This window comes from Pollicipes pollicipes, unplaced genomic scaffold, assembly GCF_011947565.3.
Source record: "Pollicipes pollicipes isolate AB1234 unplaced genomic scaffold, Ppol_2.1 Scaffold_7231;HRSCAF=8579_pilon_pilon_pilon, whole genome shotgun sequence".
Lineage (NCBI taxonomy): Eukaryota > Metazoa > Arthropoda > Thecostraca > Pollicipedomorpha > Pollicipedidae > Pollicipes > Pollicipes pollicipes.
In genome coordinates, this window is record NW_023597034.1 from 6,429,159 (window position 1) to 6,456,990 (window position 27,832).

At 58.6% G+C, this 27,832-nt stretch overlaps 1 protein-coding gene across 6 annotated transcripts in view; it reads left to right on the top strand.

Moving 5' to 3' along the window:
• Nucleotides 1-20,995, top strand: part of onecut (homeobox protein onecut) — a 44,460-nt gene extending 23,465 nt beyond the window's left edge. For 4 of the 6 annotated variants that reach the window (XM_037234626.1, XM_037234627.1, XM_037234628.1 and 1 more), the window contains 2 exons: nt 14,259-14,368; nt 19,211-20,995. In XM_037234626.1, coding sequence (XP_037090521.1) covers nt 14,259-14,368; nt 19,211-19,471 — 371 coding nt within the window. In that variant the 3' untranslated portion in view covers nt 19,472-20,995. Of the gene's footprint in view, nt 1-7,894; nt 7,947-14,258; nt 14,369-19,210 lie in introns of all 6 variants that reach the window. The other 2 variants (XM_037234630.1, XM_037234631.1) reach the window with 1 other exon arrangement.
• Nucleotides 20,996-27,832: the final 6,837 nt, after the last annotated feature.

Here is a 27,832-nt window from a genome sequence, read left to right on the forward strand (position 1 = left end):
TTACACGGGCAATCACCAGCCCCGACAAAAAGTGTCATAAATGTCTCCTACCCTGCCAGACGAGAGACTGAACAAAACACCGGCTTGCGCTGTCTCGCGGTGGCTTCGGGACCTTGAAACGCTTCCTTCGCTGTCCGAGAACAGTGCCGCCTTGGAGGCGACGCAATCACGGCTCTCGACATTGGCGTTAGAGCCTCAGAACCTCTGAACCTCTGAACCTCTGAACTCTGCGCTAGACATTCAGGCATGGACATGAAACCGTGAGACTCGTGCTATCCGCCGATTGCTGCACAAACATTCCGACAACGAAGCAAGCCCCACTCGTCCGGTATCTCCTGCGAGTTAATCAACATTCTTAGTGCTGGCTTGCGCGACATATGTATTTGCATCGCGTCGTCGTCACGGCAATGGCGGAAAACGTTAATGGTCGCTCTTATAGCTTGGCCTCCGTGGACTCACGAGCGTCATCCTGAATGATATACCGGCGCCAGTGCTCTAGCCTATGGCTTAGCCTCCGTGGACTCACGAGCGTCATCCTGAGTGCTACACCGGCGCCAGTGCTATAGCCTATAGCTTAGCCTCCGTGGACTCACGAGCGTCATCCTGAATGCTATACCGGCGCCAGTGCTATAGCCTAGAGCTTAGCCTCCGTGGACTCACGACCGTCATCCTGAGTGCTACACCGGCGTACGTTGTGTGTGCCAGTCGGACGGACCAGGCGCCAGTGTGGAGTCACCCCCTTATTATGGCCGCGCAGCGGGCTTTAATTATGGCGGAATTGAAGAGCATAATGTCTGTTGAGCTTTGGTGCCGGACAGCACCATCGAGTGCACTTAAAAACGATCGGCAAACTGTACGGCGTGGCTGCTCGCGGTTCTCAGTATCACCTAGTCGCCTCTCGACGAGCGATGCGACTTTTCCGTCCATTTGCGCAGTGCACTACCGAGAAAAGCTCGCTGATTCTGTTTGCCTGCCGCTGACCGTCGGCGTCGTTGCGGTGGCGACGCCCGTCTCCAGAGGCCTGTCGCCTCGCCGACGCAGGGACACCGCCAGCGGCCGCCGGCCCTTCCCCATCCCTCCCCCGCCAGCTGCCGGCGGGCCAGTCTATTTAGTACGGCGCCCCACATGGCAATACGGGGGAAAACATCGGGCCAAACCTGATTGTCATTCCCTGAGGGACCGGCTACAAGATTGCCCTTGTTTGCCCACCTTGTTAGCCGGTTCGGCTGTTGAAAGTGGAATACATATTTATTCGGGGCGTCATGCGCGCCCGGCGCCCGGCCGGCGGCTCGGGAGGAGCCGACGGCGGCACCTCCACCTTCCGCCCGCCCCGGAGTAATAACGCCCACTGCGGCCGCCGCTCCCGCTCAAGTGTGTGTGGCGCGACTGGCAATTACCAGCGTGGCGGACGGGGAAGATGCAAGGATTTCGGCGCTCTTGCGCCTGATTGCCGATGCGCCGATAAGATGAATGAAACAAAAGAAACGAGAGCGCCCGCCCGCCAGCCGTTAAATGATTTCTCGGCGCGTGCATAACTCATGAGCGGCAGGCCGGCCTTCTTACGGCGGGAATAGATGAGCGGCGGCTGGCCGGCGGCGGCGGACGTGCCCGCCGATGGCGCGGAGCCGCGGCACGCCATGCGATTCATCGCCGGTGGCGGCGGACGAGAGGGCAGGCGAGCCGCCTCCGCAGCCGGGGCAGCGGCGCGCGGCGGCGACGCGCGAGACCGCTCGCGGCAGGAGAATGCCTTGACTCCTGCGCGACCGTAACCGGCGAGTGAACCCCGGCGGCGAAGTCGTAAAGTTAACTTCAAGCAGGCGAGTGCCGCGCCGCGCCAGTAAAGACGGCCGTCTTGACTGGGGCGGTGAACGGAAGACACCGAACTGACCACGATCCCGTCGCGTCTCCGGCGGCGGGACCCCGCCGGCCTGTCGCGGCGACCCGCCGCGGGGCAGAGGGGACAGCCGACCCTCCGGCGGTGGCCAGCCGGCTGGGCAACGGCGCGGGCGAGCGTCACAATGGCGCCGGCGCCGTTAATTACGCCGCCGCGCGTCGCCGGCCGCCATTACGGCCCGCGTGCCACGTTCCCACGCCGGCGGCGAGGCCCAGGTGAGGCAGACGCCCCGTAACGAGCCGCGCCGCAGCCCGCCCTAATTGAAGCGTTTTTGCGCGTCGCGTCCGCGCCGGCCGCGGCGCCCGCGGGGTGGGCGGTGCGGAGGCGCTGCCGTGGGCGGCGGCCACCCGGGCGCCGCGAGAGCCGCGGCCGCCGGCGCTCGGCTCGCCGAGCTGATGATTGCCGTGGCTTGGGCGGCCTTTGTGTGGCCTCTGGGCGCCGCCGCTGGTCCGTCGGTGAAGCGGTCCGCCCGCCGCCAGTGGATTCGTCTTGTTGCCGGCGACAGGTCATTACTGAGCAGAAATTAGCCGGCGGCGCCGGCACCTGGGGTCAGCGTTGGTCCAGAAACCATCAGGCGAGACGGATGGTACGTCGACGCCGGGTGTCGATCCCGAGCTCTCTGACCCCCGGCGCCGCTCACCCGTCCACCCGGCCGCCGGCACGGCCGAGGTCTCAGGCGGTGCTGTCGGAGCGCAGGAGATGAAAGGGTGGCAGCGACAAAGGCTGTTACGGGAGTGAAGCCGGGCAATTTCTGCTTTGTCGCCGCTTGGAGGTGGTGCGAGTCGAGAATGCTTGGATGCCTAAAATCCGAGTGAGTGTAGACCATTCATTTATTACGTTTTTACTTTCTTTGCATCGTGTGCCCATCCCCAGTTGATGGCAGAGGCCAACAGGACTATTTTTGGGTCCGAGTCACGCCAAGTTGGAAACACACAGCAGGCATGACGTACATACTGAACTCCCCCACACACGTGCATTTCATTGGCAGTCAACAAATGGGAGGATGTTTCCGGGCATTCGGTACTTCCTCACGCTAGAGATACCGTAAGGCTCCTCGCAAGGTGCACTAGGGCACTCACCATCCATCCGCGAAAATGCGTCGCTTATATTCAGATATCAAAACAACCTCTTTTTGATACCAAGCGCGTTACACCGACAACATAATGGCTAATTGCACCACGTTAAAGCGGCGCTTAGCGTTGTCTTCGTTACATGCGTCTCGTTTCCCTGCCAAAAATAATAATGTCACTGAGCACGGATATGTTTCATTCGACGAAGACTACAAGGTCCCATGATCTTTGCAGACACCAAATAGCTATAACTCACCACGAGCCTTTTGTTTTAGTTTGTCAATCAAAAAGCAGCTTTGGCCATTACAGGCTACGAGCAATTCCCACTCACGATATCACAAGTCAATGACATCCAACGTAAACAAACATCCTGTAATTTAACCACAAAAAGTACTCTGTGGTAGGTAGCCCTCAATTAACACCTAAGCGCGTTCTCGACGCACTGGCATTACCGACGGCGGTGACAGCGGCTCTTCGCCATGACAGGTACACAAATAGCCGTCAGTGAGGCGCCCGGTGAGGCACGTCGGCGTTCGCCTGGCAGGCGGACGGCCCGACCGCCCGCTGCCGTCCTCGTCGCCCCGCATTCCCAGGCACCAGACGGCCGGCGTCGGCACCGGCTGCCCAGTGGAGTGGTCCGTTGGCTCCGGGACAGGTGGCGTCGCGCCGTTCGGGGCAGAGTTGCAGCCCTTGGCGACCACCCGCGACATCGTCCAAGACGGCGGCCGTCTGCGGGGCGACGTGATGTCGGGGTGGAGTCCGGAGCGGCGGGTTGGGGGCGGGTCGGACCCTGCCGCGGGGGGGGGGGGCAGAAGTGACTCAGCTCCGTGGTGTCACCCGGCCGGTGACCGCGTGACATTTGTGAGTCAGGCCGGGCGGCGGCGGCGGTGGCGGCGGCGGCGGGGGCGGCGTCTCGCCACGCTTGTTATTTCCTTCGGGTCGAGTTGGCAGCGCCGCCGACCCTTGCCGTACGTGTTGTTCATTAAAGCGGCGTCCCGGCGGCCGCGGCGCAGATAATAAGGGCCCGCGGGAGCGTTTAGCACCAATTGGGACGGCGGCGGCCCTGCTCGTCGCATCGACATGATTTATCGGCGCGATCTGCATGGGAGCGCGCGCTAAGCCGGGTCGACTCTCGGTCTCAATAGGTCGGCGCCCTCGGCCGGCTCGGCTCCGTGCACTGGAGGGCGCGGTGGTGATCGAAATCGCCGACGTGCCGGCGGCCGGGTGGTCTCCGCCCGATGTCCGCCGGCCGTCATCGGCGCGACACGGCGCTGCGCTCGTCTACCAACGGCCGCGGAAATCAGTGGGCACATCGCGGCGACGGGCACGGGAGATCGGAGCGGCGGTCTCACGGCGGCGGCGTACGGCGGACGTGAGCGTCCAGGGCTTCATGGGCTTGGGGCGGCATGGGCGTGTTTGTTGTCATTTGGTCGATGCCATGCCAGTGCACCGGTTTTCAACTTCATGTAGCTTCGGACCGGACTGGCTCAGTTCGCTGCATTCTGTCTCTCGCTCAGCCGCAGAGGCTGGAGGAACAGCGCTTAGGTTGCGTATGATGCCCATCTAAACATTTAAATCAGCCACACGATTTACATTGGTGTATAGGAAAGTTATACATGCGTAGTGAGCTGCTCAGCCGACTACTCCACCACTAGTCCGATCTAATATTTCAAGATACATATATTCATCACAGTATCACTGGATCTGTTACCGAAAGGTCCAGACCAGCCCATTGACCATCAGAGTCATCCCTGTATGATGTCATTGTGTGACAGACTGCCAAGACATGCTGCAATCCAAGGCCCACACGGACAGGCGGGGCCTGAAGCAAAGAATTTCGCTTGGATGAGCAGTGCCTACAGTTAATGAGTCTGAAAGCGGAGTTGTCCGCGACCTTAATCAACCCAGTCCTTCGCCTGCTGGCCAATCAAAGAGCACCCCGGAGACGCACCGAGCGCCGGCTCAGACTCGCCTCGGAGACGCACCGAGCGCCGGCTCAGACTCGCCTCGGAGACTCACCGAGCACCGGCTCAGACTCGCCTCGGAGACGCACCGAGCGCCGGCTCAGACTCGCCTCGGAGACGCACCGAGCGCCGGCTCAGACTCGAACCGCCGATAACTAAGTCAAAACCATTCTGAACACCTTAGCACTGCCGCACTTGGCGGCGGGGCCCCAAGTGGAGTCCCATCTGTGGCCGAGGGATGCGACCTCGAGGCTAGGGGAGGGGGAGGGACGAGGGAGGCGGCTGTTTCGGAGAAGCGCTGTCGAAGCAGGTGGCTGAGCCCGTGCGCTGGAGCCGCTCTCAGGAGATCGGCGTGATAAACCCTGGGCTCAGCCCGCTGGTGGTCGGCAGTGGTCGGCCTGGTAGCACGGGCCTACCCACTGGTGGTCTGCGGCGGTCGGTCTGGTAGCACGGGCCTACCCGCTGGTGGTCGGCGGCGGTCGGCCTGGTAGCACGGGCCTACCCACTGGTGGTCGGCGGCGGTCGGCCTGGTAGCACGGGCCTACCCATTGGTGGTCTGCGGCGGTCGGCCTGGTAGCACGGGCCTAGTTTTGCAAAGCTGGTTGTGGCTGAGGAAGGAAAAGTGGCTGGGCGTATTAAAAAAGTGGATTGTTCACCTTTTCAACTGATTTTCATTTTTAAGGCTGGGGCAGGGCCGGGGGATCTGATCTCTCATCTGAATCGGAAACTGCACACTGGCATGTAGAGTTTGGCAAGTCTGTCTGAGTCTGAGTCTGTTAGTCCTGGCGAAGTCGGATCGACAATAAGATCACCACTTCAGTGATAGCAACGTCCTCAATCCGGGCAAAGGTGAATGTCCGTGCAGTGCGTCGCCATTTCAGTCACAGTGAAGACAGTCTCAGCTTTGGTCATAAAGATACGATTCTTTGCACCCGACCGAAGTGGCCTCAGTACCGGCTCGGAGCCAGGAATAAAAGCTCGTCCTACAATGCTCCTCCACCCGTCCTACTAGGATGGTTTGCGCGTTGTTCTCGCGTTGGCAGTCGTCAGGGCTTGGGCGTGGAGGCTTCCAGCCGGCGGACGGCCCTGGAACTAGTTAGGCTGTACCGCAAGCGCGCCCGCGTAGTGCGTGACACATCGCGTCGCTGGCAGGGGTGGCTCAACATTCTGGGTGTTGTGATGCTGGCTGGGTGCTAAAACTCCGTATTTTGGGTCAGGCTCGCCGTTTGCTGTGTCGCACCAGGCGGTCTCTAGCAGACATCTGCGGACAACAGACATATGCGCTCTGGCGCAAGGAAACAGCGAAAATTGAACGAGCCCATAACTGATCATTAAGCCCACAACTGATCATTGAGATCAAATGATCAAACTCCGTGCGCGTGCACGCCGTGCACGCCGTGCACGCCGTGCACGCCGGGCTAAACGCAGATATGGTTTGCTGGCAGAACAGTCATAAGCTCCCCAGTCTCGCGCGACGGAGGATTGCAGTTGTACTCTGGTTAAAGCTAAAGGATTGCAGTTGTGGTCTGGTGCTGTAGGCAAACCTCATGATGCCCAGGACCTTTCAGCAACGCATGTTGCGCCAGGGAATGCTTTTGTGAATGTTCCCCACCAGACACGGTGAGCTCCGTACGACGGCGGCTGCGGCGGAGTTTCTGAGGTGATGAACACACAAAAGCCAAACGAATCGAAATCATGCGCCTAAATCGCAATTACGACGAGCACCCACACAGGTAACGCAGTACATGAGACTGCGTGGAAAGCGCGGGAGATATGGGCGCCACGCTTCGCAGAGTTGGTGGGGGCATATAACGAGAGCCGTGGAAGTCCGGCAGGCATCCAGTGGCCGCCGGCCCAGACGGAATTAGCCCATTCATTATCCTTATCTCCGTCGGCCAGCATCCAAGCCGTGCCCATATCATGTTACGCGGCCTAATGAAATGAAACTTGTAAACATATTAAATTAGCAATAATTCTGCGTCCGTCCATGATTGGATCGGCTGCCGGCCGGCCGGCCCGGCCTCTCCCGTATTACCGGTCATCAACATGTCCACCGCGCTCCGGCCCGCTTTATTATCCTCGAACCTGTCGCGGCGCCATCATAAAGCATAGGGCAATCAGGAAAAATTGGGCGGCACTGGCAATAAACGGTGACTTGTACGGCGTCGAGCCGGGCCGGTGAAGCGCCGACGGACCGGCGGAACGGGAGACCTGGAGACCGGGAGACCGGGAGACCGGGAGACCGGCGGAGAGGCAGACCAGCAGACCGAGGGACCAGCCCAGACCGGTACGGACCGGCGACGGAGCGGGGAGTCACGTTGGCTGACCGGTGTCTGTCGCACCGGCCTCTGTTGTCCTCCAGATAGATTGTTTACAGCGACGCCATGTGTGTGGCTGCGCCTGCTCATATGTATGGTAATGCGGCCGAGCCACCCAGCCGGCCGAACCGGCCGCCTGCCGCACCTCCGCGCGGCGACGCCCTTATCCGGGAGGGCGTGCGGGCCGCGGTGGCGCCCCGATCTGCGGCGTGGCCGTCTCGTCCGTCCCGGCCGGCAGGACTGCCGCGGAGTTCCGGCCACTTCCGCAAGCCTCCATCCCGGGTGAGGCGGTGGCGGACTCACTGTGAGTTTGGCCATCTGATTCCGGCCGTGTCCGGGCCCAGAAGCATGCCTCAAAGCTGGAAGGGAGTCATGAGGATTTGCAGGGGGGGGGGGGGGCTTCCGCCACTCCGCGGGTACCCGCGTCCCATGCACCACCTCCCGGGAGCTGTAGGCTCCTGACGGATCAGGCCGGACTGCCAGGGCCGATGCCCCGCCGAGTTCGCGACCTGCAAACGATGGGCTCTGTGACGGACTGGTCCCGCGCGGCCCTCCGGCGCAGCGCCGGCGACCTTGGGAGCCCAACGCGTCCCGCCCTATCGCCCCAGGCAGCCAGTCCATCGCCTGACCGGTTTCCTTCCGTTCCAGAACGGGACAAACACACTGACAGGGCCCAGCTCGGTCGTCGCGCGCACTGGCAGTGAGTGGTGTTCACGACCTGATCTAGTCGATAGCACGCACGAGACGGCCGGCGCCCGCCCCGCCCCCGCCCCGCCCCCGTCCGCCCGACGCCGCCGGAGCGCATGCGCCCTCCTAGGCCGCATGACCCGCTGCCGACCCAGCACGACCCTGTACCGGTCACGGAGAGCGTGCGCGCGGCATGGTAGCCTGTTTCGTAGGGCGGCCGCCCGCCAGCGCAGAGACTCGGTCGCGATTATTCGGCCGCCGCGCCGCCGCCGCCAACGACGGCGAGGACGGCGGCGGGACGCCCACGAGTGGGACGACTTTGATAACTTGTGCACGACCGGCTCTTGACGCCTGAAGCGCCCTCCGGTCGGCTCTCGAGAGCGGCGCGTACAAAGGCGCCCGGACGCGTTTTTAGAAAGTCGCCGCCTTTGTCGCGCTCGGCGATGCGGGCGGCGGGCGGCGGGCGGCCGGCGGCCGGCGGCCGGCGGCGGGCAGCGGGCGGCGGGCGGCGGGCGGTCGGTGGCGGGCGGCGGGCGGCGGGTAGCGGGCGGCGGGCAGCGGGCGGCCGGCGGCTGCCTACGGCGAGCGGACGGAGAGAAGAGGGCAGAGGGAAAGAGGACAGGAAGGAAGAGGACAGGAGGGTGCGGGCCGGCGGGCCCAGGTGAGCGGGCCCGGCGCCGCTCGACGCTCCGATTCTATCAGTGACATGCAGAGGAAATGAAGCGGCGGCGGCGCCGGCGGCGGCCGTCACGTGTCCCGTCAGCCCGATTGATTCGATCGGCGGTCGGCTCTGATTGATTATAATGAAAAGATGAGGGCTGCTAGCTACGCCGGATGGAAACCCGGGGCCGAGTTTTATCACGAGAGCGCCACGGGCGGTCGGCAGCGGCGGCGCGCGCGGACGCGGCGCCGCCCACCTCCGCCCGCCTGTCACAGTCCGCTGAGCTACGCAGATTGGGTGACTGGAGACGAACGGCAGTATTTCGCCGGCGTGTCGGTCCCGTGACGGCTGCTAAAAGGCGTCCTGCGTCATGTGCCAGACGCATGGGGTGCAGTTTAAGTCGGCGCTGATGGTGCGTGGACGTGACGGCGAGTGGGACCGATCAGTGGTGGGCTGCGTGACGCCCTGTCGGCGGAGGCAGATCTCTCGCCTGCCGACTCCTCACGCTGCATCAGCGACAGACGGGGCCGGCGTGGTCAGCGGCCATCCCCACCCACCCCTCCCCCACCCCCAACCTCACCCCCTACCCACCCCTGGGCTAGGCCGGCCTTTCTTTTCCGCTGGTGGCGTGGCGGCGCCGCCGCCGCCCGCCGGAGAGGGAGAGGCAAGTAAAAGGCATTTCTTGTCGGCCGGGGAATGGTGGTGTAACATGAAAGTCCCGGCCAGCGCGGCCGGCGCTGTGAGAAAAAAGGCACCTGGCCGGGCGGCGGTAATAGACGGACTCCCCTCGTGGTGTGCGCCGACGGTGCGCCGGCCCGCCCACGGCTGGCGACAAATGAACGCGCAGCGGCGACGGGCCCCGCTCATACCAGCGGCGGGTCGACCGGCGCCGGGCGGCCGGAACTGGCCCGGTCTCCGTTCTGAGCTCCATTTTCACCCGATGGCCGGTATTCTATCCCACGGTTGGAGAAATCTGAAGCGCTGTGGACATCGGGCCGTCGCGAAAGGCCCCGGTGATAAGCCTTGCTCCGCATATAAAGACGTCAACAAAGGGCTGCCCCTGCGCATGCGCCGAGGCGACCCTCGCCTCTGCGCACCGGCGACGAACCGGCTCGTCAGGCCCGGTGCCGAGCAAACTCGACCGCAGAAACTACCGACATGTCAACATTGATTCGAGCGGCCGCGCGGCCCGTTATCACATTCTGCCGTCCAATTTGTCCGCCGCCGGACCGGCCGCTCTCTCCGCGTCTCTGTTGAATGTCCATACAAAATGCAGGCGTAATTGACGTGGGCGCGCACACACGGCCGCCGAACAATCCGACCGATCGCCGATGGCTTCACGCGACGCGGTCACGCTTGGCGCACCCACGGGACGGGTCAGATCGCACCTGATTGAACAACACGTGACTGGGCCCTCTTATCATTACCGGCCTGCCAATCCGGTGCGAGTGCTTCCAACTAGCACCCATTGATTTGGCCGGCTGACGGCAGAAAAATACGGCCGCTATTGAAGCCGCGCTCGGCCGCCCGCCAGACAACACATATAATTGTCGTTTATCGCAGGCGGACGGTCGTCCCGTCAGAGGACAAGACGGGCGGCTGCCTGGCGACGAGAGCGGCGCGGTTACCGCGGCCTCGCGACGGAGAGAGCGGCCACCTGGCGGCAGCTGGCTCCAGGCCGAACGGATTGGTGCGCTGACTGTAGTGCCTGAGCTGATGTGCGCTGTGAAGCAGGGCCAATGCATACCTGCATATGGAGGGAAGTGGCTGTGGTGCTTAGCAAATCCATATAAGTCGAGGGAACCATCGGCGGACGCCAGGCAACTTCTTCCTGATGAATGCTGATGCCGAATAACTTCCGGGCTCCACATGAACTTCACCTCAGGCAGCCGCAATAAAAGTCAATCGGCAAAGGTCACGACAATTGACCTCGCATGTCAGGTAAAAGGACGAGGGAGCTGGCGCGGCGAGCGAAAACACGACAGAAAAGTCAGAAGAGGGGCGCTCCGCCTGGTCACCGCACTGCAGCATGCGGCGGCTGTCGGGTCCGCTCGTTCACCGCGTTCGCGGGTGTTTCCTCCGCCCGCCCACTGTTTATGCAGCCGTGCTATGAATAGCGCCAGGCGCCACGTGCATGCAGGGCTGTGGGTCACGGTTCCCCGGGCCGGCTGCAGCTCAGTGGCGTGATGGGTGGCTGCCCTTCATCGATAGATGGGTGGTAGATAGATGGGTAGATGGGTGGCTGCCCTTCATCCGACACCGTGACGTGCAAAGCTCACGAATTTTGAAGTCTGCGGAGGTCATGTGAAATGAATATGAGATGCACTTCATGTTACGCAGCATTCCGTTTGGTCAACGTCCAGTGCATAAACGTTGACGCTGGGCTGACGCTTTTCTAAATGGCCCGACCTATTTTCCTTTGTTCAGCGCCTATAACTCGCTACCATGCACGTTTAAAGCTTTTTAAAGGAAAACGCCGCAGGTGACGTCACAACACTATTTCCAAAGCGGTAATGCTCAACAAGATTCTGACGTATTCAACATTTCTTTAAAAGTATATCTGTTTCTGTAGTGCATCAGTTCCAGCGCTTCCCATGTACCTATTCCTGCCAAGTCCCCAGCAACTGGACCACGGGCCGTTCACCCGGTGCCAACCGCGCTTGGCTGCGTCCTGCCGCTGCCCCCCCCCCCCCCCTCGCGGTCCGAAAGGTGCCCGTTCTGTCTGTGGGGCGCCGTGACCTGCCTCCAGCGGCCGGGTGACCTCCGTCCACCGGCAGGCGTCCCAGACCCCGTGAGAAGCCATCGGCCAGCGCAGCAGCACGTGCGGAGCCGGCGTCGGCCACGACCGGCGCCGGCCGCCGACGCTTTCAGCCATTCGTAAAACTACGACGCCGTCAGCATGCGGGAGGGCACGTCGACATGCAAACTGCCGCGGTCGCTGAGCCACGAGCGCCGGCGCCGGCTGGGCAGCGTATGGCGGACGACTCGCGTGTAGGCGAAGCGGGCGATACGACGTGCCACGTGTTTGTTTTCGCAGGGGTGGTAGTTCCAAGGCGCAAAGGTGCCAACCGGTTCTGGCGGCCGGCACGGTGTGGTCAGCTGTGGGAGCTACCCACGCAAAACTGGCACCTCTAGCCGCCAGTGTCGGAAAGTTTAACGGCCTCCATCGCTGTTCAGCGCCATGAAGTATTTACGCACCCCCGCCGGCCCCCTACCCGCGGAATAATACGGGCTTTGTGGCCCCAGGCGTTGCTGGCCGGGGAGGGGGACGGACGCGGATCGAGATCCGAAGTGGAGGTCTTTCACTACACCCTCTGGGCTCACCCAGCCGAGAACATTTCACCTCGCCTTCGGACCGGAAGTCATCAAAACGGCGTCAAGCACACGACGATCCGCACCACACATGGCACCCGCACCGTCGCGCCGGACTTGTCACGCGCAGGACGACACCCGCCCGCCCGACCAGCGTCGCCGAGCGGAGCTACCTTCGCGCCGGCCGGCCGTCCCGCTGGCACGAAGGCCGCTCGTCCCAGAATACAGGCGGCGGACGCATGGCGGCCGCGGGCGAAATGTCAGCGTAGCGCCGGCACACGTGTCACGCGGCGGAACGGGCGCCGCGCCAGCCGACACAGCTGGGATGCCGCGGCGACGACCGGCGGAGCGGAGGCCCAGTCACGTGTCACGACGTCACGGGATGTGGCGTGTCACAGTGTCACGGGCGTCGTGGTGTCGGAATACCGTGGCGCAACCGTGTCACAGTGTCAGGAAATGACCTTTTGACGACTTCGCGTGGCACGTTGACACGGCTCCACAGCGGCACAATCTCACAGGCCATCGTGTCAGTGTCGCGACGTGATCGTGTCACGGTGCCACCGCGTCATTGTCTAACGGTGTTCACGCCACCCCGCATCGCCACACAGCCATAAAGTGACTCTCCGTCGCAACGGCCACCGGCAGCGGTCACCCCTTAGGTGTTGTGTTGCCGGACGTCGGCCATGTCACTCCGGCTCTCTTGTGTCACCGGCCGCCGCCACATACCGCGGTCCCGGCGAGCCGGGGAGCTCTCGGCCACGGGTGGAGCCCGGCGCCGTCGCCGGGCGTCCCAGCCTGCACCGGCGGCGCGCTCTGTGATGTCCTGCAGCTGTGCAGGAGCCAGCTTGCAGCGGCGCGGTACGACCGGCGCCGGCGCGCCGGCCCGAGACTGCCGCGCAGCGCGGCGTGCAGATATCTCTCAGCGCTCTGCCCCATCACGTGATGCGTCGCGACGATCCTTTGCGCTCCCGCCGTGTTGCCCTGCCCACTGCCAGGCGCTGTGCTCGACCGGCGTTAGGTATGCCCCCCCCCCCCCGCTGCGTTAGGGGGTTAGGGCGTTAGGTATGCCCCCCCCCCGCTGCGTTAGGGGGTTAGGGCGCTAGGTATGCCCCCCCCCCGCCGAGAGCGAGGATACAAACTGAGCCCGGAGTCGACCGGAGTTTTGTCGACGCTGCAGACGTCAGGCGGCGTCACCACGTCTTTGCAGCCAGTTGAAGTCAGACAGTCGCGACGCTTTCAGTCGGTCGGCTCCAGCTCTCTGATGGCCAGTGCCCGTCACCAAGCGCTGCTGGCGTGTTTTGACAAGCGACGGACCGTGCCTCGGAAAGCCCGCTGACGTCCGCACACTGGCGCCAAGGGAAGGTCAGGGGTCAGGTCACTCGTGCGATTTATGACGGAGTGCCAACGCAGGGCGTGCGGTACGCCAAACCGCGACGGTGACCGGCGAACAGCGCCGAGAGCAGTACCACATGATAGCAAGCGCCCTGTGTTCTTCTCTGCGGCGCATGAGGTGCTAAATGCGGGGACCACACGTGCACCGACCAGCCGGATCGCTGGTGACAATTTTGAGCGGAGTGTACACAGGTTGCCCAGTTTTGTCCCGTTTTGCACCTGTTACATGCCAGAAAAAGGGCGCCAGTCATAACTTAGCTATAGGCCATTCTATCAAAAGAACTTTGCTAGCACGCTGAACCAGTGTCACATTTCTAGTTACGTAGACATTACCTTGCCTATTACACACGAATCTTATACGATGAAGCAAGCATTATTATCTACGGAATGAAAACGTAACTTCTTTCCATTCGATGAATACTCTCATTCTTTTCAGCAAGTGTATGAATAGGTTTTCGTCCCGTTTTTCATTTACACATCTGGTACCTGGCGACTAAGGTTGGATCTCAAATAGTTCGCGATGCTTACATTTTCTTTTAATCCAACTACGTCCTTGCTACCTCGAAGCTGTCGTTGTTTGCCCACTCTCTGCGGGGGTCCGTTCCGCTGCGGTCCGATGGTTTGGCCCAGAATCTGATGTCCGCTGGAGACGGACACAGTGCTAAGGGAAGCGTGAATTCTTTCGAGCGACAGCGCTAAGCTCCTTGATCGTTAAAGAATTTAGCTTAGACCGAATCGGGACAATCTGCTATTACCACGTACCATTTTGACAACTGTCTCTGCTGTACCGCGTCGCTCGTTCTGTGCAACAGTGGCCCAACTCACCTGCCCCTCCAACTTTGCGACCTGTTTCCACTACACCGGCAAAAGAGTCGACTTGTAGCACAGCCGCATACCGACCTTCGCTGACCTTGACCCGTGCGTTACGTGACGTCTGACGGGCCGTGTCCGCTGTTGCAGCCTGCAAAAGGAAAGAGGAACAGCCACCTACCGAGCAACCGCCGGCGCCCAAGAAACCGCGGCTTGTCTTTACCGACCTGCAGCGACGAACACTGCAGGCTATTTTTAAGGTGAGCCGCTAGACACACCTTACCTGGACACACCTGGACACGCGTCGTCCCGCTGCGTCACCCCTCCCCTCCTGCCGACCTGACTCGGCGTTTCGGGAACCCCCTGATCACACCATGACACCAATGGGAAGCCAGGCCGCGCATATGCGCTGCGATAAAAGTTTGCATGTCCGAGGCTCGGAAAAGGACTAAACAATCGCAATAACTCCTGCCAAGAATGAGCCAGGGCAGCTAACGTTCCCTGCCTTTGGTTAGCTCGGATTTGATGGGATACCTCAATCAGGGGCTGGCCGCAGGCACACCACACTCGAATCAACATGAATCGATTGCTGGCTCGCCCTGGCGACCCGGGGCATCACGCCACCGTACCAACTTGCGCTCGTCACGCTATACGCTGCGGGACGGTCGGCCAGCTGATGGCCTGTCCGGGGCTGATGTGGCCGTCTGATCCGACCTCGTCACTTGGCCGCGTTCCGGCCCTAGCTGGACCCCGCGGCTGGGTGTCGGGCACCGAAGTCGGGCGGCGCAAAGACGCCGCAAAGAGGCGCTTCACGAAGTTGAGGTCGGCTTGAGGTGACGGGATCAAACGGGTAGTTGGTCGTCTCCGGGCCTCCTGACCGACTACAGCAGCGGCACCCAGGCCTCTTGATCGGTCACAACAGCGGCCCCCAGGTCTCCTAATCGGTCACAGCAGCGTTCCCCAGGCCTCCTGATGGGTCACAGCAGAAGCCCCGAGCCTCCTGAGGGTCACAACAGCGGTCACCGGGCCTCCTGACCGGCCACAGCAATGGTCCCCGGGCCTCCTGATCAGTCACGGTAGCGGCTCCAGGTCTCCTGATCGGTCGCATCAGCCTTCTCCCGGGCTCCAGATTGGTTTCAGCAGCTGTCTCCAAGCCTCCTGATCGGTTGCAGTGACCGTTTCTGGGCCTCTTGATCGGTGACAGTGGTCTCTCCGGGAGGTCATTGGCTAGCAACGGGAAACTCGCCGCAGGTTCCCCTTTACAAGCGCTGCCTTAGTGAGCAGTTGCGCCCCCCTTTACAAGCGCTGCCTTAGTGAGCAGTTGCGCCCCCCTTTGGCAGCAGCAGATTGGCTAGATACGCCCATTCGCGTTTCGCGTGCGAGGAATGCGTCCTTCCATCGCCTTTTGCCGCCACATGGAAACGACGGATTTGGACTTCGGAGACAAGTATGCTTCCGGCGCCACCTGAGGAGCTGCGAGGAGTACTGCTGGTGGTGGCACACTGCGACGGACTAATATGGCCCGCAATGTGGTGTAGCGCGCCCTTGGGTGACCTCTGAATCGGGCTGAACATACCTGCAGGATGGCCGCAGCTTAAGTCTTTAAGGAATGTACCTTTTCAAAACCCGACAGCTACAAACATCTCAGTGATCTGAAGAAGGTCTTGAGACAAAAACAAGGCAGGCAACCAGCTGGAAAGCATGCGAAATATGCGAAATATTTCGGTTTTGTAATAGGCACATCTGCCCCGACGACATGCCTCGGCAGAAAGTAAGGGTCTAGCCGACGGCTGCAGTATCCCGGCGACACTGCACCTTGTGGTTGCGCAAAGCATGATGTTTCGCAGAATAACGTGGGTTATACCGCGGCCGTGGTAATCACCTTGAGCTTGAAGAGGAGCTAGAAGAGGCTTCATGCTTCCAGTGGTGAATACTACGTGTAGACGGACTGAGACATACCCACAGACCGTCAGACATGTAAGATCTCGACTTAGCAGCACGCTGACGGCTTCACTGACGGCCGAGAAATTGGCATGCATTTTAGCAGCTACCCACGCCAAGTGACAGTGGCCCACTATCTGGGCACCCTTCGGTGGCGCCGACGGGATAAGCCGTCGACCGGGAACGCCGCCACGATCTTCCCTCCCGCCGACGGTGGCGGAAGGTCGGGAGTCGTTAGGCTTCTCCTAAGTCTCCCGGTTTTAAGGCTGCAAGGCCAGCGCGTGTCGGACAGCCCTTGCTCTTTAAAATCGACTTCGGGGTCTGTCCGTCTTGTCTGACCTCATTCTACGCACCCCTCTTCTTGTGTTGTGCTTCGTGTTTTTTTCGGCTTTTTTGCGCTGATGCTATCGGGCCAGCGAAGACATGACTTGGGCTGGATGTCCTTTGGCCAGCAACATCCATCTCAGAGGCAGCGGACGCAGAAAGCGGCGAGTGGTGAGATAACAACGCGGCTATCGTGGCTTTTCACCTCTACCGTGTCTTTCCCGGCTTGTGCTGTATCTCTGAAACAAACCGGCGCCGGTGCCCCTGCGGGAGGTCAGCGGCGGCTGTGAGGCCGACACGGAGGCCGCAGGATGATCCCGGCGAGACGGGCCATGGCGAAGATAAAGGATAAAGCGGTGCATGAGAACAGCAAGGCGAATCTAGAGACGTGGTTCCGTCCAGGATCTATTACGCCGTCTGGAGTGGTCACCAGCCAGAGGCCTCGCGATCTGCCATTACTCACGCTCCGTCCCCTGACAGGGGGTTTGACGTGGGGGAGCCGAGCGTCCTCAGGCGGCGCTGCACTGCCCAGCGCGTTTCTCCCGACGCGGAGACACTGGGCACGACAGCCCGAGAGACTCATCCGAAGTCAAGGCCGAGACAGCCAGGCAACGCTTGCGTATCGCGCGGCCGAAGTTCACGAAATACGGCTGCACGTGCAAATACGTTTGCAGATCGCACGAAAAAAAACAGGCAACGCATCAAGTGTGACGACTCATTTCATGGGGAGGATAAGTGGGTTCCAGAACTCCGCCCTTGGGCCACATCTGCTCGTCATCTGCAACCGGACTGGGCAGCGCATCTCGCACGTGACCGGACGCTCGAGCTCCTGAACTTGCATAGACCATATCTACAGCACCTGCCACCATTAGAGTGACTCCGATATCACGAAATAAGTAGACAGCCCGGCCCGGGTACGATGACTCGATCGATAGACGGCGGACGCAAAGTACCACATTGTGTCCAAAGCCATTCACATCAAACTGGACGCCAAACTGACGCGAAAAACGGTGGCAGGAGATCTGTCAGGGCACGTCCGTCGGATATGTCAGGGCACGCCCCCCGGATATGTCAGGGCACGCCCCCAGCACGCCGCCCGCTCATGCTTATCGAAACACCAGACGGTCGAACCGTCAGCCGAAGAGAACGCCACCTTAACACACCACTGACAGGATCGAGAACGCCCATCACTCAGCGGAAAGCAGCGCTGCCGGAGACAACAGTGTGTAATGACTCGACTCTGAGCCAATACAAGTGCAGTAACTCGAGTTTCGCTGTATATGCAGCCATAATAACCAACGCGAGAAATAACGCTGGTCAGCCCGCTTCAAGCGCCATGATACTCTGTGGCGCCCGCCGTCCGAGCGCCTGTTCCGCTGGTGATAATGGTGGTTACACTGAAGGTTTCAAACTGCTGATCTCCCCGCACCGTGCTCCGGAGTTCGTCAGCGCTTGTCGTGTTTGGTAAGACGGAACAGAACTCAAGCGGATGTTAAGAGATTTGTTGTTTCCCCTTCTGTGACGGGAAGCCTTTGCGCTCTCACCATGTTCCACCCTGTGCTGACCATTTAGGTGACCAGCTCTGGTTAGCGCTTTTCCACTATCTAAACATCTGTCTGCTCGTCTCTCCGTCTATCACCGGAGACATCGACACCCCCTCGCACCTATCACTGTCTTTCTCCTGGCCCCAGACCGTCGCCCTTCAAGCTGTAGGTCTTTGTCTGAACATTTTCATCAAAGTCTTCTTAACAGATCAGTCTGACCAAGCGACCGTCTCTCGCCTGTTTCTTGATCACCCTTGAGCGTTTCTACTCTGGTTTCTACGTTGGAAATGCTTTCCCTTTTAAAGCCGCTCCACCTCTCTGCAGCTGTCTCTCAAGACTAAGAGAAGAGGGTCGCAGGAGGCCACCACCCAGAAGTGTTCAGGGACAGACTATCTTCCTGATCGCCTATCCGAACACCTCCCTGCCGCTGTTCTGTCATCATTCTGGAAGTCTCTCCGACTTCCCGCGTCTTTTGACAGTCTGCCTCGCCGTTTCCCTCGTCGTCTCTTCAAACGCTTGTGTAGTTGTCGCTCCGCCTCCCTACCCTTACCCCACCCTCTAACTGGTCCACTAACCGATCGTCTTCCTGGTCATCTCTCTCTCTCTCTCTCTCTGACCCTCCCCCTCCCCCCCCCCCCGGCAGTCTCTCTGGCTGTCTCCTCTGAGTCCCTCCTGAACTGTGTTTCCGACCCCTTTCTTAGTGTCTCCCCGACCGTCTCCCAAACAGTATCTACTGACCTTCTCCCGGCCGTCTCCCAGGCTGTTTTCCTGCCCGTCTATCCTTCTTTTTTCTGCCACTCTTTTATGATCATCCTATTTATCTCTTTCAGAGCCCTTGAGATTCCACGGGCGTCTGTCTGACTCCCCTCTCCAACCGTACAAATGCTGTTTCCACGCAACTTTTCCTGTCATATCTCTGGAAGCCTCAAGAGCAGTATTTACACTACTCTGATAGTCCGCTGACCGTCCCCTGGCCGTCGCCTCCGGCCGTCTCTTTGACCTCACCTCTAATCGCTTCTATCTCGCTCACCGTCTCTCCGACGACATTCTGGCCGTCTCTCTTGCCTCCCTCCCGACCACTTGCCTGAGATCGTCCGGACATCCCCCCGATGGCCTCTTCTTGCCTCCCCTGGCTCTCTTTGCCTGCGTCTCTGACCGTCTATCTGGAACTTTCCTGACCGTCTCTTTGGCCGTCTCTTGGACCGTCTTCCTGGCCGTTTTGCTGCCCATCTCCCCGAGCGCCCCTCTGACTCCCTGGCCGTCTTCTGAGCGTTCCCCCATCGTGTCCCGCAGGAGACGAAGCGCCCCTCGAAGGAGATGCAGGTGACGATTGCGCGACAGCTGGGCCTCGAGCCCACCACCGTCGGCAATTTCTTCATGAACGCCCGGCGCCGGTCGCAGGACAAGTGGAAGGAGGACGACAAGCCGGGCGGCGGGGGCGGCGGCGGCGGTGGCGGCGGCGGCTCGAGCCTGCTGCAGAGCCAGGTGCTGACGGCAGCAGTGACGGCAGCGCCGCTCCAGCACGCGCTCGACTCGCTCACCGGCGACTTGTGACATGAGGACTCGGAGGGAGCGGGCAGCGTCATCCGACTCTACGTCGGCTCGGACGACAACTGAGGCGCGCCGCGGAGGCGCCGGCCCCCGCGCGCACGCACGGAGCTGCACTCACCGACACAGCGACACGACCCCCACACCCGCACGGCGCGCCCGCGCCGCCGGCGGCGCCGCTAGTCCGTAACAGACGCTTCTAGTCAGCGGAGCTCTGAGGGCCGCGCGCCCATCCCAGTGATGCTAGTCAGTGAACGGTATAGGACAACCATGCTAGTCAGAAAGCATACGACGGACCATAGTGATCCATAGCAATACGCGCGTGCTGACAAGCGCGACGGCCGCCGCACCGGCGACCGGGACCCGCCGCCTCGAACCTCGCTCCGTTCACATCCAGGCAGGCGCGGCCGTGCGTGTGCGTGTTTCCATTCTGATCTCAACACATTCCGTAGGTATTTTTAGGAGGTCTTGGCGCACCGCAGCGGATGATATTTCTATATAGATGCAAGGCCGAGAGATGGCGCCGTTGCCGCGCCGATCGAGTGTACATAGACACATTCATTTTATGCATGGATCGGTCACCTGCGCGCACTGTACATAATCCCAGGTTGTTGTCTCTGCATTGCCTTTGATTTGTCGTCGTTGCACCCTGTAGGAACGCCGCCCGCGTCCGAGCGACCGCCACCATTTGTATACTGTCCGTGGTTTTTGTACACGACCAGCTGGTGGGGCACACGCACAGGCGTGGCCAGACCTCCTCAAAGGTTGGGCGGTGGACCCACGTGTCTACTTAACCGGGCTCCGCGGCCGAGCGGCCGAACACAATCGGCGCTCCGCCGGACCCAGCGGAGGGTCCGGCGTGTCCTCGCTGTTGCCCCCCCCCCTCCCCCTGTTGCCCCTCAGACGTGTGGGCGCGTCGGCGACGCATAGGTATCTAGATGTTGGTGCAATACCTGTCAGCATGTCCCACATATCACCGACCTCACCCATCCCACCAGCGCGCACGGACACCGCCCGCGCGTACGACACGCGCCATCTGGAGCACGCCGGCCGCCGCCCGCGCCGCCGGCGGCCCGTCCCTAACCTGACACGACCTGTCGGACCTCGCGCCGCCTCAAGGCCAACAAATCGTCTAGTCATTCGAACATTCCGTTGCCGCGCATTCCAGGCTGCCGCCGTTTTCTACGCTGGTTTTGTTGCGGAAAGCGCGGCGCGCGAGTCGCCAGTCATTCAGCTGTCCTAGTCAACCGCGCATGCGCGGTCACCTTAGCGTTTAGTGCTCTGAGTTGGCCGCCTTGCCGCCAGTCAAGTTATTATTTAATCTATTTATTATTGTCGGTAGAGCGTAGGTTGTGCGAGACGTGAGAGCACAAAGCGCGCGCCGCTCGGGCGTGCTCACGCGCCCGGCCGCGGCCGGGAGGCGGGCGCCCGCGGCGGCGTAGCCAGTCAACAATCCTGGCCGCCCTGTCCCCCTGTATGCAGTCGTTTTAGAGAATGTAAGGACTTTCTGGTGTAAGTGAATAAATAGAGTAAGACACGGCGTGTTTGGACGGCGATGGCTGCGAGGGAGGCGGAGGACACCCGGTGCCGATGGCAGCATGCGAGTCGACAGGCCACCGCGAGGCCGCATGCCGAGCTGCTGAATCGCGCCGGAGGCGGGGGAGGGGGGGGGGGGGCAGAGCTGAGAGCTCACCAGGGAGGACTGAGTGAGCTTGAAGAACGTTAAAGAGGAGGGCGCTGCCGGAGTGAATGTTAAGTGATGGGTGAACAAGCTGGGAGGGCGTCAAAGAGAAATGGGTGTACTGAGAGGACCTTAGAAAAGAATGGTGGAAAGGGGCGGCCATCAGAGAGGGGTCACCAGAGAAAGGAAGGGGTCAGGGGTCAGCGGTCTGTAAAATGAAAGCTACTTTGCGGATTGGAAGAACATCGAAGAACATCAGCTTTATGCTGCACGGTGGTTGGCACGTTGGACCTTGAAAATCGTCTTTTTCACATAGTTGACTGCATTCAATCACTTCCATCGTCAAACCATTTTTATTTTGGCTTGGTGCAAATCCAACGGCACACCTATTTTTGGCAACGCGTAATCCGATAGTGTGTAAAACAATCACAAGAACACGGTTTTTCTGGAATTGTATCCCTCATGTGTACACGAGTTGAGGACTGACAGATTGACTACAGCACTTAGCTATCGGCTCTACCTGCTGAGGCAGCACCATCCGAGACCATGACCGAGGCGATAGAGAGCCTCACGGGGTAGGCAAGCCCATGGCTGCCATGAGTTTTATGGAGGAGGCACCAGCAGAGGCGCATCCAAGGGGAGCCAGGAGATCCTGCTTGGCGTCTGCGTTATGCCCCCATTTCTCTTCTTTCACTATAGATGGCTCCTTACAGAACATTGAAAATTGGCGTGGTGCCTTTTCACCAAGGTCCGACCATGTCTCCCATTTAGAGCCCTGGGTGACGGGTTAGATTGGCTCAACGCTTTGGGAAATCTGCGGAGTCTGGGTACTCGCATTAGTAAAACGCTTATGAAACATTGGACAGATACCTAAAAAAACAGTATACCTTGTTATTGCCTGGGCTCGTTTTAGCGGCGATTCGCTCAATTCACTCTACTTTTGCAATCATTAACGCAACTAAGAAGAAAAGCTGAGTCAGCTTTCCTGGAACACCACCTGGAAAGGTGAAGGCCTTTATGAGCCGGACAGTGCGGGATTCTTCCCCGGAAGGATGGCTTGCGACACGGTGCTTGGGCGCATATACATATGCTGGGAGTTGCAATTTAAGCTTACTTAAGCCATCTGCAAAAAAGTATAAATGTTCTCAAAACTGAAGTGTCCGTCCTGGTTACTCAGTTGGTAGGAGAGCCTGACTTCGGATTTAACACCAGTGGTGACATGGGTTCGAGTCGTTTTAATCGTTTGGTATCTGTTCCTGACTGGGATACCCTGTGGCCTTTGCCGACGACCATGCTAAAGGTCAGGCGATGCCGGACGGTGGGACGAACCGTATCGAGCATCACGACGCTTAAAACTTTCTCCGCAAAACCCCGCTGCTCACCTGGCATTGTTCCACCGGATGGTGAGGCCAAGGCTCACGCGACAAGCAATGCTTAGCGTGGCCTCTGATCCCAGAAATCCAGCCAATCAAAAGGCTCGGGCGGAGTCTTAAGCACAATGCTGATGTCAGGTAAGATTTCGTCCTTGACGTCGATGTTTCTCATATCGACCCCCGTGGAAGACACAGCAACATTTACCGAAATATAGCTTTTTTACTACCAAAACAAGTCTGCGCGCAAGCATGTCTGTAAGAATAAAACGACAAGGTTATAAGTTACAAATTAAAGACAACATTGTCAGAAGTCAACATTAAGACCCGCATGACTAGCGACCTTGCTTGAAATGTCACATAAAATAGTGGGTACATGATGGGCGCGAAATGACCAAAGCATCCGAAGCACCATGAACCCAAAATATCGTTCCCATCATCATCGCTTAAAATTATAATGCGCCAGTGCACAGTCGATAAAGTCCTTGCCAGCCTTGTCAAAAAGTTCACAGCCTTTGATGCAATCTGGCAGGAGATGACACAAGTCAAGAAATGACACATCCCAGGCAGCTAACATTCCGATGGTCCTGTTATAATCCAATAGCTAGGCAAATCATTGTAGAAACTTGGATGCGCGTTCGATGCGGAAAGTCTTTCAGGTCACGTCATTTGACCTAGCCTCTGGCGTCAACGACCTCCAGACTCCTCGACATGTGCATGTTACATGTGCCGACACATGTAAGTGTGTCACACACACACTTATAAGTGCCAACACTGTACGATTCACTGGTATCTTTTACCGCCAATTCAGGAAAAGTGATCGATTTATTTAGGGAAATGTTCATCTTCTCCAGGGGCGGATCCAGAAGGGGGGGGGGGGCGCAGGACAATGCCCATCCGCTTGGACCCCGAAGTGGCCCATACTAGCCGAACAGACACCATTTTTTACAAACAAAGCGCAACAAAACTGGACGCCTTTGGACTTCCAGGCGACTAGGAATAGTCGCAAGCGAACTGAAGGGCCCACGAGTAGACAAAAATTATTTCTTACTGATTAAGAGCGTGATGATTGAGGGATTTTAAGGCTCAGTTTGCTTTCCAGGGGCCCTACTCTGCTTTTGGGGGCCCGACATGTCCACTTTCATGGTAAATCTGATCGCTAAGAAGCCTTGCACGTTGTCCCTTGATTTCTGTATAGTTGCTCGGGACTCCATATATTACCCAGAATGTTCTTTCCTCTAGAATATATTAGAGCCCACACTTGCAGAGGACTCTACGCTCTTGTCGGGGGCCCAATCTGTTAAGCTGCTCGGGCACGCTCGATCGCTTGGGGGTTCTCCACATGGGGTCTTTGGCACTTCTATTTCAATGGAGGGCCCTACGCTCTTGTCGGGACACACTCGATTGTTCCGGAGCTCCGCATATTGGGTCTTTGGCACTTCCTATGTGAATGCAGAGTCCTACCATAGAAGGATCCTGCTATCTGCGTATATTCCTGACCTGCTATATATATATATATATATATATATATATATATATATATATATATATATATATATACATCCAGGATAACTTAATCGGTCAAGGACCCTCCACGGATTCTTCAAATTCGCCCGACAGGCTCTACACGCCTTCATATTGGTATCAAGTTCTTTCCGAAAGTTGTTCAGTGCATTTACGAGGAACATCACTCACATAGATAAGACAGTAGTAATAGCCTTATTCATCGGGAAAAAACCAGGAGAATGAAAAAATAGATGGGCTGATATTTGGGCAAAATGCCTTTTTCGAAACAATGGCAGAGATGTACAACAGCAAAAACCACTTCTGCTATTGTTTCGATAAAGGCATGTTACGGAAATATCGAGCCATCTATATCTCCATTCTCCTGGTTTTTCTCCGAGTAATAAGGCTTATACCTACTTCTGTCTCATCAAGTTCTTTCCACTTGCTCGAAGAGTCCTGTTCTATTGCTGGGCCCATAGGCGGAAACGTACCGAAGCACACGATGCTCAGTGGCCATCTATATTGATCCAGAGCCCTTTTCCTTCGGACTAATGTACGGAGGACTCTTTACTCCTGCCAGGACCCTTTCTGTTAACCTTCCCAGGCACTTTTGATCCCACAGGGGCATTAATTCATGTACATTGATCTTGGGTTATTCCCCCTTGTTGACTTCAGATGGTCCCGTGCTCTGGTTCGGGCCTGATCTGTCGCCTGCCGGTGTACTCCAGATCGTTCAGGGGCTCACCATATTGGCCCTAGGTTCTTCTCTCTTGCTCTGAGGACTCTACACTGTCGACGAAAGCCTCCTTGTTGGCCTACCGCAGTACCTCCGATCGCTCAAGTGACGTCTGTATTGGTCTTGGGTTCTCCCATTTTAAAGGGGGACATAGGCCATTGGCGGGGACCTCAGTCTTAACAATCATGTGTAGGGCATTGCCAGAGACATTCGGGACAGATGCCTTTATAAGGCATCATGCGGGACGCGGTGGCGGCGTGGCGAGGGGCTCGAACCGCAGACCGACAGGTCCAGAGTCGGGCGCCCTACCCACCATGCCACCACCGCCCCTGATCTAAATGGCAATCGGCCGGGGCACTCTTGATCGCTCCGGGATGCTGCACATTGATCCTGGGCCCTTCCGATCAAGTCAGAAGCATCTTATTATATTGCAGAAAGGCTCACATGTGCCTGCGAGCGCCAGGGCGTTTGGCTGCTCGGGTGTACGGAACTAACTAAATTGCTTCATGTACACAAGCCAGAGATCACAAGATGTCGGTTTACTTCGCGCCTTAGCCTTAGAGCAGCAGTCGGCTCTATGCCGATGAATTTTTACGCGTAACTGTCGAAGATGATTTTACGAGCCGCCAACGTCGTACATATCATTTTCGTTGATTACTTAATTTGTGACACCTACTGTGCTTGCGCATCATGTTCGTAATGCAATTTGAGTGCCAGCATATTCTGTACTCCTTCAGAAAAGTCAGAGCGAAAGCTCTGCATTAGTCATCAGCCATTAGCTGCACATATTGACTAGCCAGCTAGACGAAATAAGCTAGGACTAAGTGCGTGCTTGAATTCGATGGTATTTTGCAGCTAACTTAAGTGCATTTTCCGATGTTTTCTCCAAAATACTTAGCCTCAAAATGACAGGACCCACTACAATCTGGGAAAAATGAACAAGCCGCGCGCAGCTGCATACGTAGCTCGACTAGTTTTCTAGGACTGTGCACAGTAATACGGGTTCCCGTATAAGAATAAGCAAATACAATTTTGAGATATAACGGCCGGAATACGAGAATTTTTGGGCAGGGAACCAATATTCTAAGAGGGAGGGGTGCAATGTTATGTGCCCCTTTGACGAAATACTGGATTCGCCCCTGCCCGCAGTAAATGAAAATATAGTACCACTGCAATTTTTACTACACTAACGGAGAACCTACTAAATTGTCTTGTCTGTGATACTCATGAGTACTGTGTCTGCGTCGAAAACAAATCTTCATTATATTCAGTGATGTGGCCAGGGTAGACATTTGGGGCTCATGGTCTTGGACATGGTGGAGCATCTCTGGGACCCAAGACCCCTGTACTTTTTGGAAATGAAAGATCACCTCATGGTTCTTGAAGTGAACAGGTCTTCGAGGCATCAACATAGGAAAAAAGTCAACAGAAGGTCGTCTGAGTAAAGCGGGTCCCTGTAGCGATGATGAGGCGTCCTTGGACTGAAATGTTTACTACGACTCGATTTGACCCCCTCCTGGCTAAAACCAGGAGGGGGTCAATCGAGCCACACTATGCCACTTACTACACCTGACATTCTTCGTAAGAAAATGTTATCTTTACCTACTCAGTGAAACACAAGACTGGCTGCCTTATAAATCTACAGCATGGGGAAATAAATGTGATATTTTGACCATCGATATATAAAGCCATTGACAACAAAAGAGAAAACTTATACAGAATGTAATCGGACACTCACATGTGAGGTGCTAAATTCGAGTTGCAAAATTTGATTTCGACGATCCATCCCAGCTGGCAGCGCGCAGTTGTGACAGTGGGGACAAGGCATGGCACTATCGCTGCTGTCGAGATAAGTCGACAACACGCCTACTCCAGCTGGTCGCTTGTCATACTCCGCCCTGGCACACGCAGCGAACCAGGAGCGGTCGTTTAGCGCGCACGAATAGCTTTTGTTTTCCCGTGGCATGGCAAAGAAGTGCTGCCGAAAAAAAACAGGGTATTATCGATCTTATACGTCCGATGTACTTACTCCGGTTTGTCACAGCATGCATGAGGCGGTGTTGCGGTCCACGGCGCTCATGCCGTCGCACGTCACGAGTCCCAACAAGGACGGGAACCGCAGCTCAAATTTCCTGTCACGTTAACATACATGAACCGCGACCCCTTGTACATGCCAAGCACACCCTCCGAGCACTGGGGGTCATACGCTCGACGCCCGCGCAGTCTCAAGAGACGCTGACTCGCCGCTACAGAGCCACGTCCGCCAGCCTTACAGTTCGTTACGTAACTTTGACCATGCTCTTTGGCGGCATCGCAGCCCGTTAGCTAGCCTTGGTTCCACACGGTCACGGTAAGAGCCACGTCCTGGGCCCTTATCCTCGGTGATGTGCCTCTAACAACAGAGCCGGGTCGGCTCCGGTAGGCGTGTCTGGTGCCGTGCTGCCGCTCGAACCGCGCCAGGGAGGTCCCGGCGGACCCGGACCGGTCACCGGAGCCTCCCCCATGTCCCGGCGAGTCCGGACTGTGCACCAAAGCCCCCGATCCCGGCGGGGCCGGGGCTGCTCATCGGAGCCCCTATCCCAAGTCCCGGTGGGCCCGGGCTGGTCACCGGAGCCACCGAGTCCCGGCGAGCCCGGGCGTCACCGGAGCCGCCGAGTCCCGGCGAGCCCGGGCGTCACCGGAGCCGCCGAGTCCCGGCGAGCCCGGGCGTCACCGGAGCCGCCGAGTCCCGGCGAGCCCGGGCGTCACCGGAGCCGCCGAGTCCCGCCGGACCCCGCGGCTGACGCCCCGCTGCAGCTGCAGTCTCAGGGACGGGACGGCGCGGCTGTACCGTGGACTGGGCGGCAACTACAGCCTGCCTCAGATGGACACGGGACAGGACGGCCGCTGACCAGGCTGGAGGTGGGAGGACGGGGGGCAGAGCGAACATGGCGCCGCACGCGGGGTCATCAGATAAATTCTATTTTGGAATTGCGGGAATGCTATTTTTGCGAAATGCAAAGAGAGCAATCAGTTCGTTGCCACTTTTCGTAGCGTTATCTGCTTTCTGTCGATTTTCTTTTAAATGGAGTAAA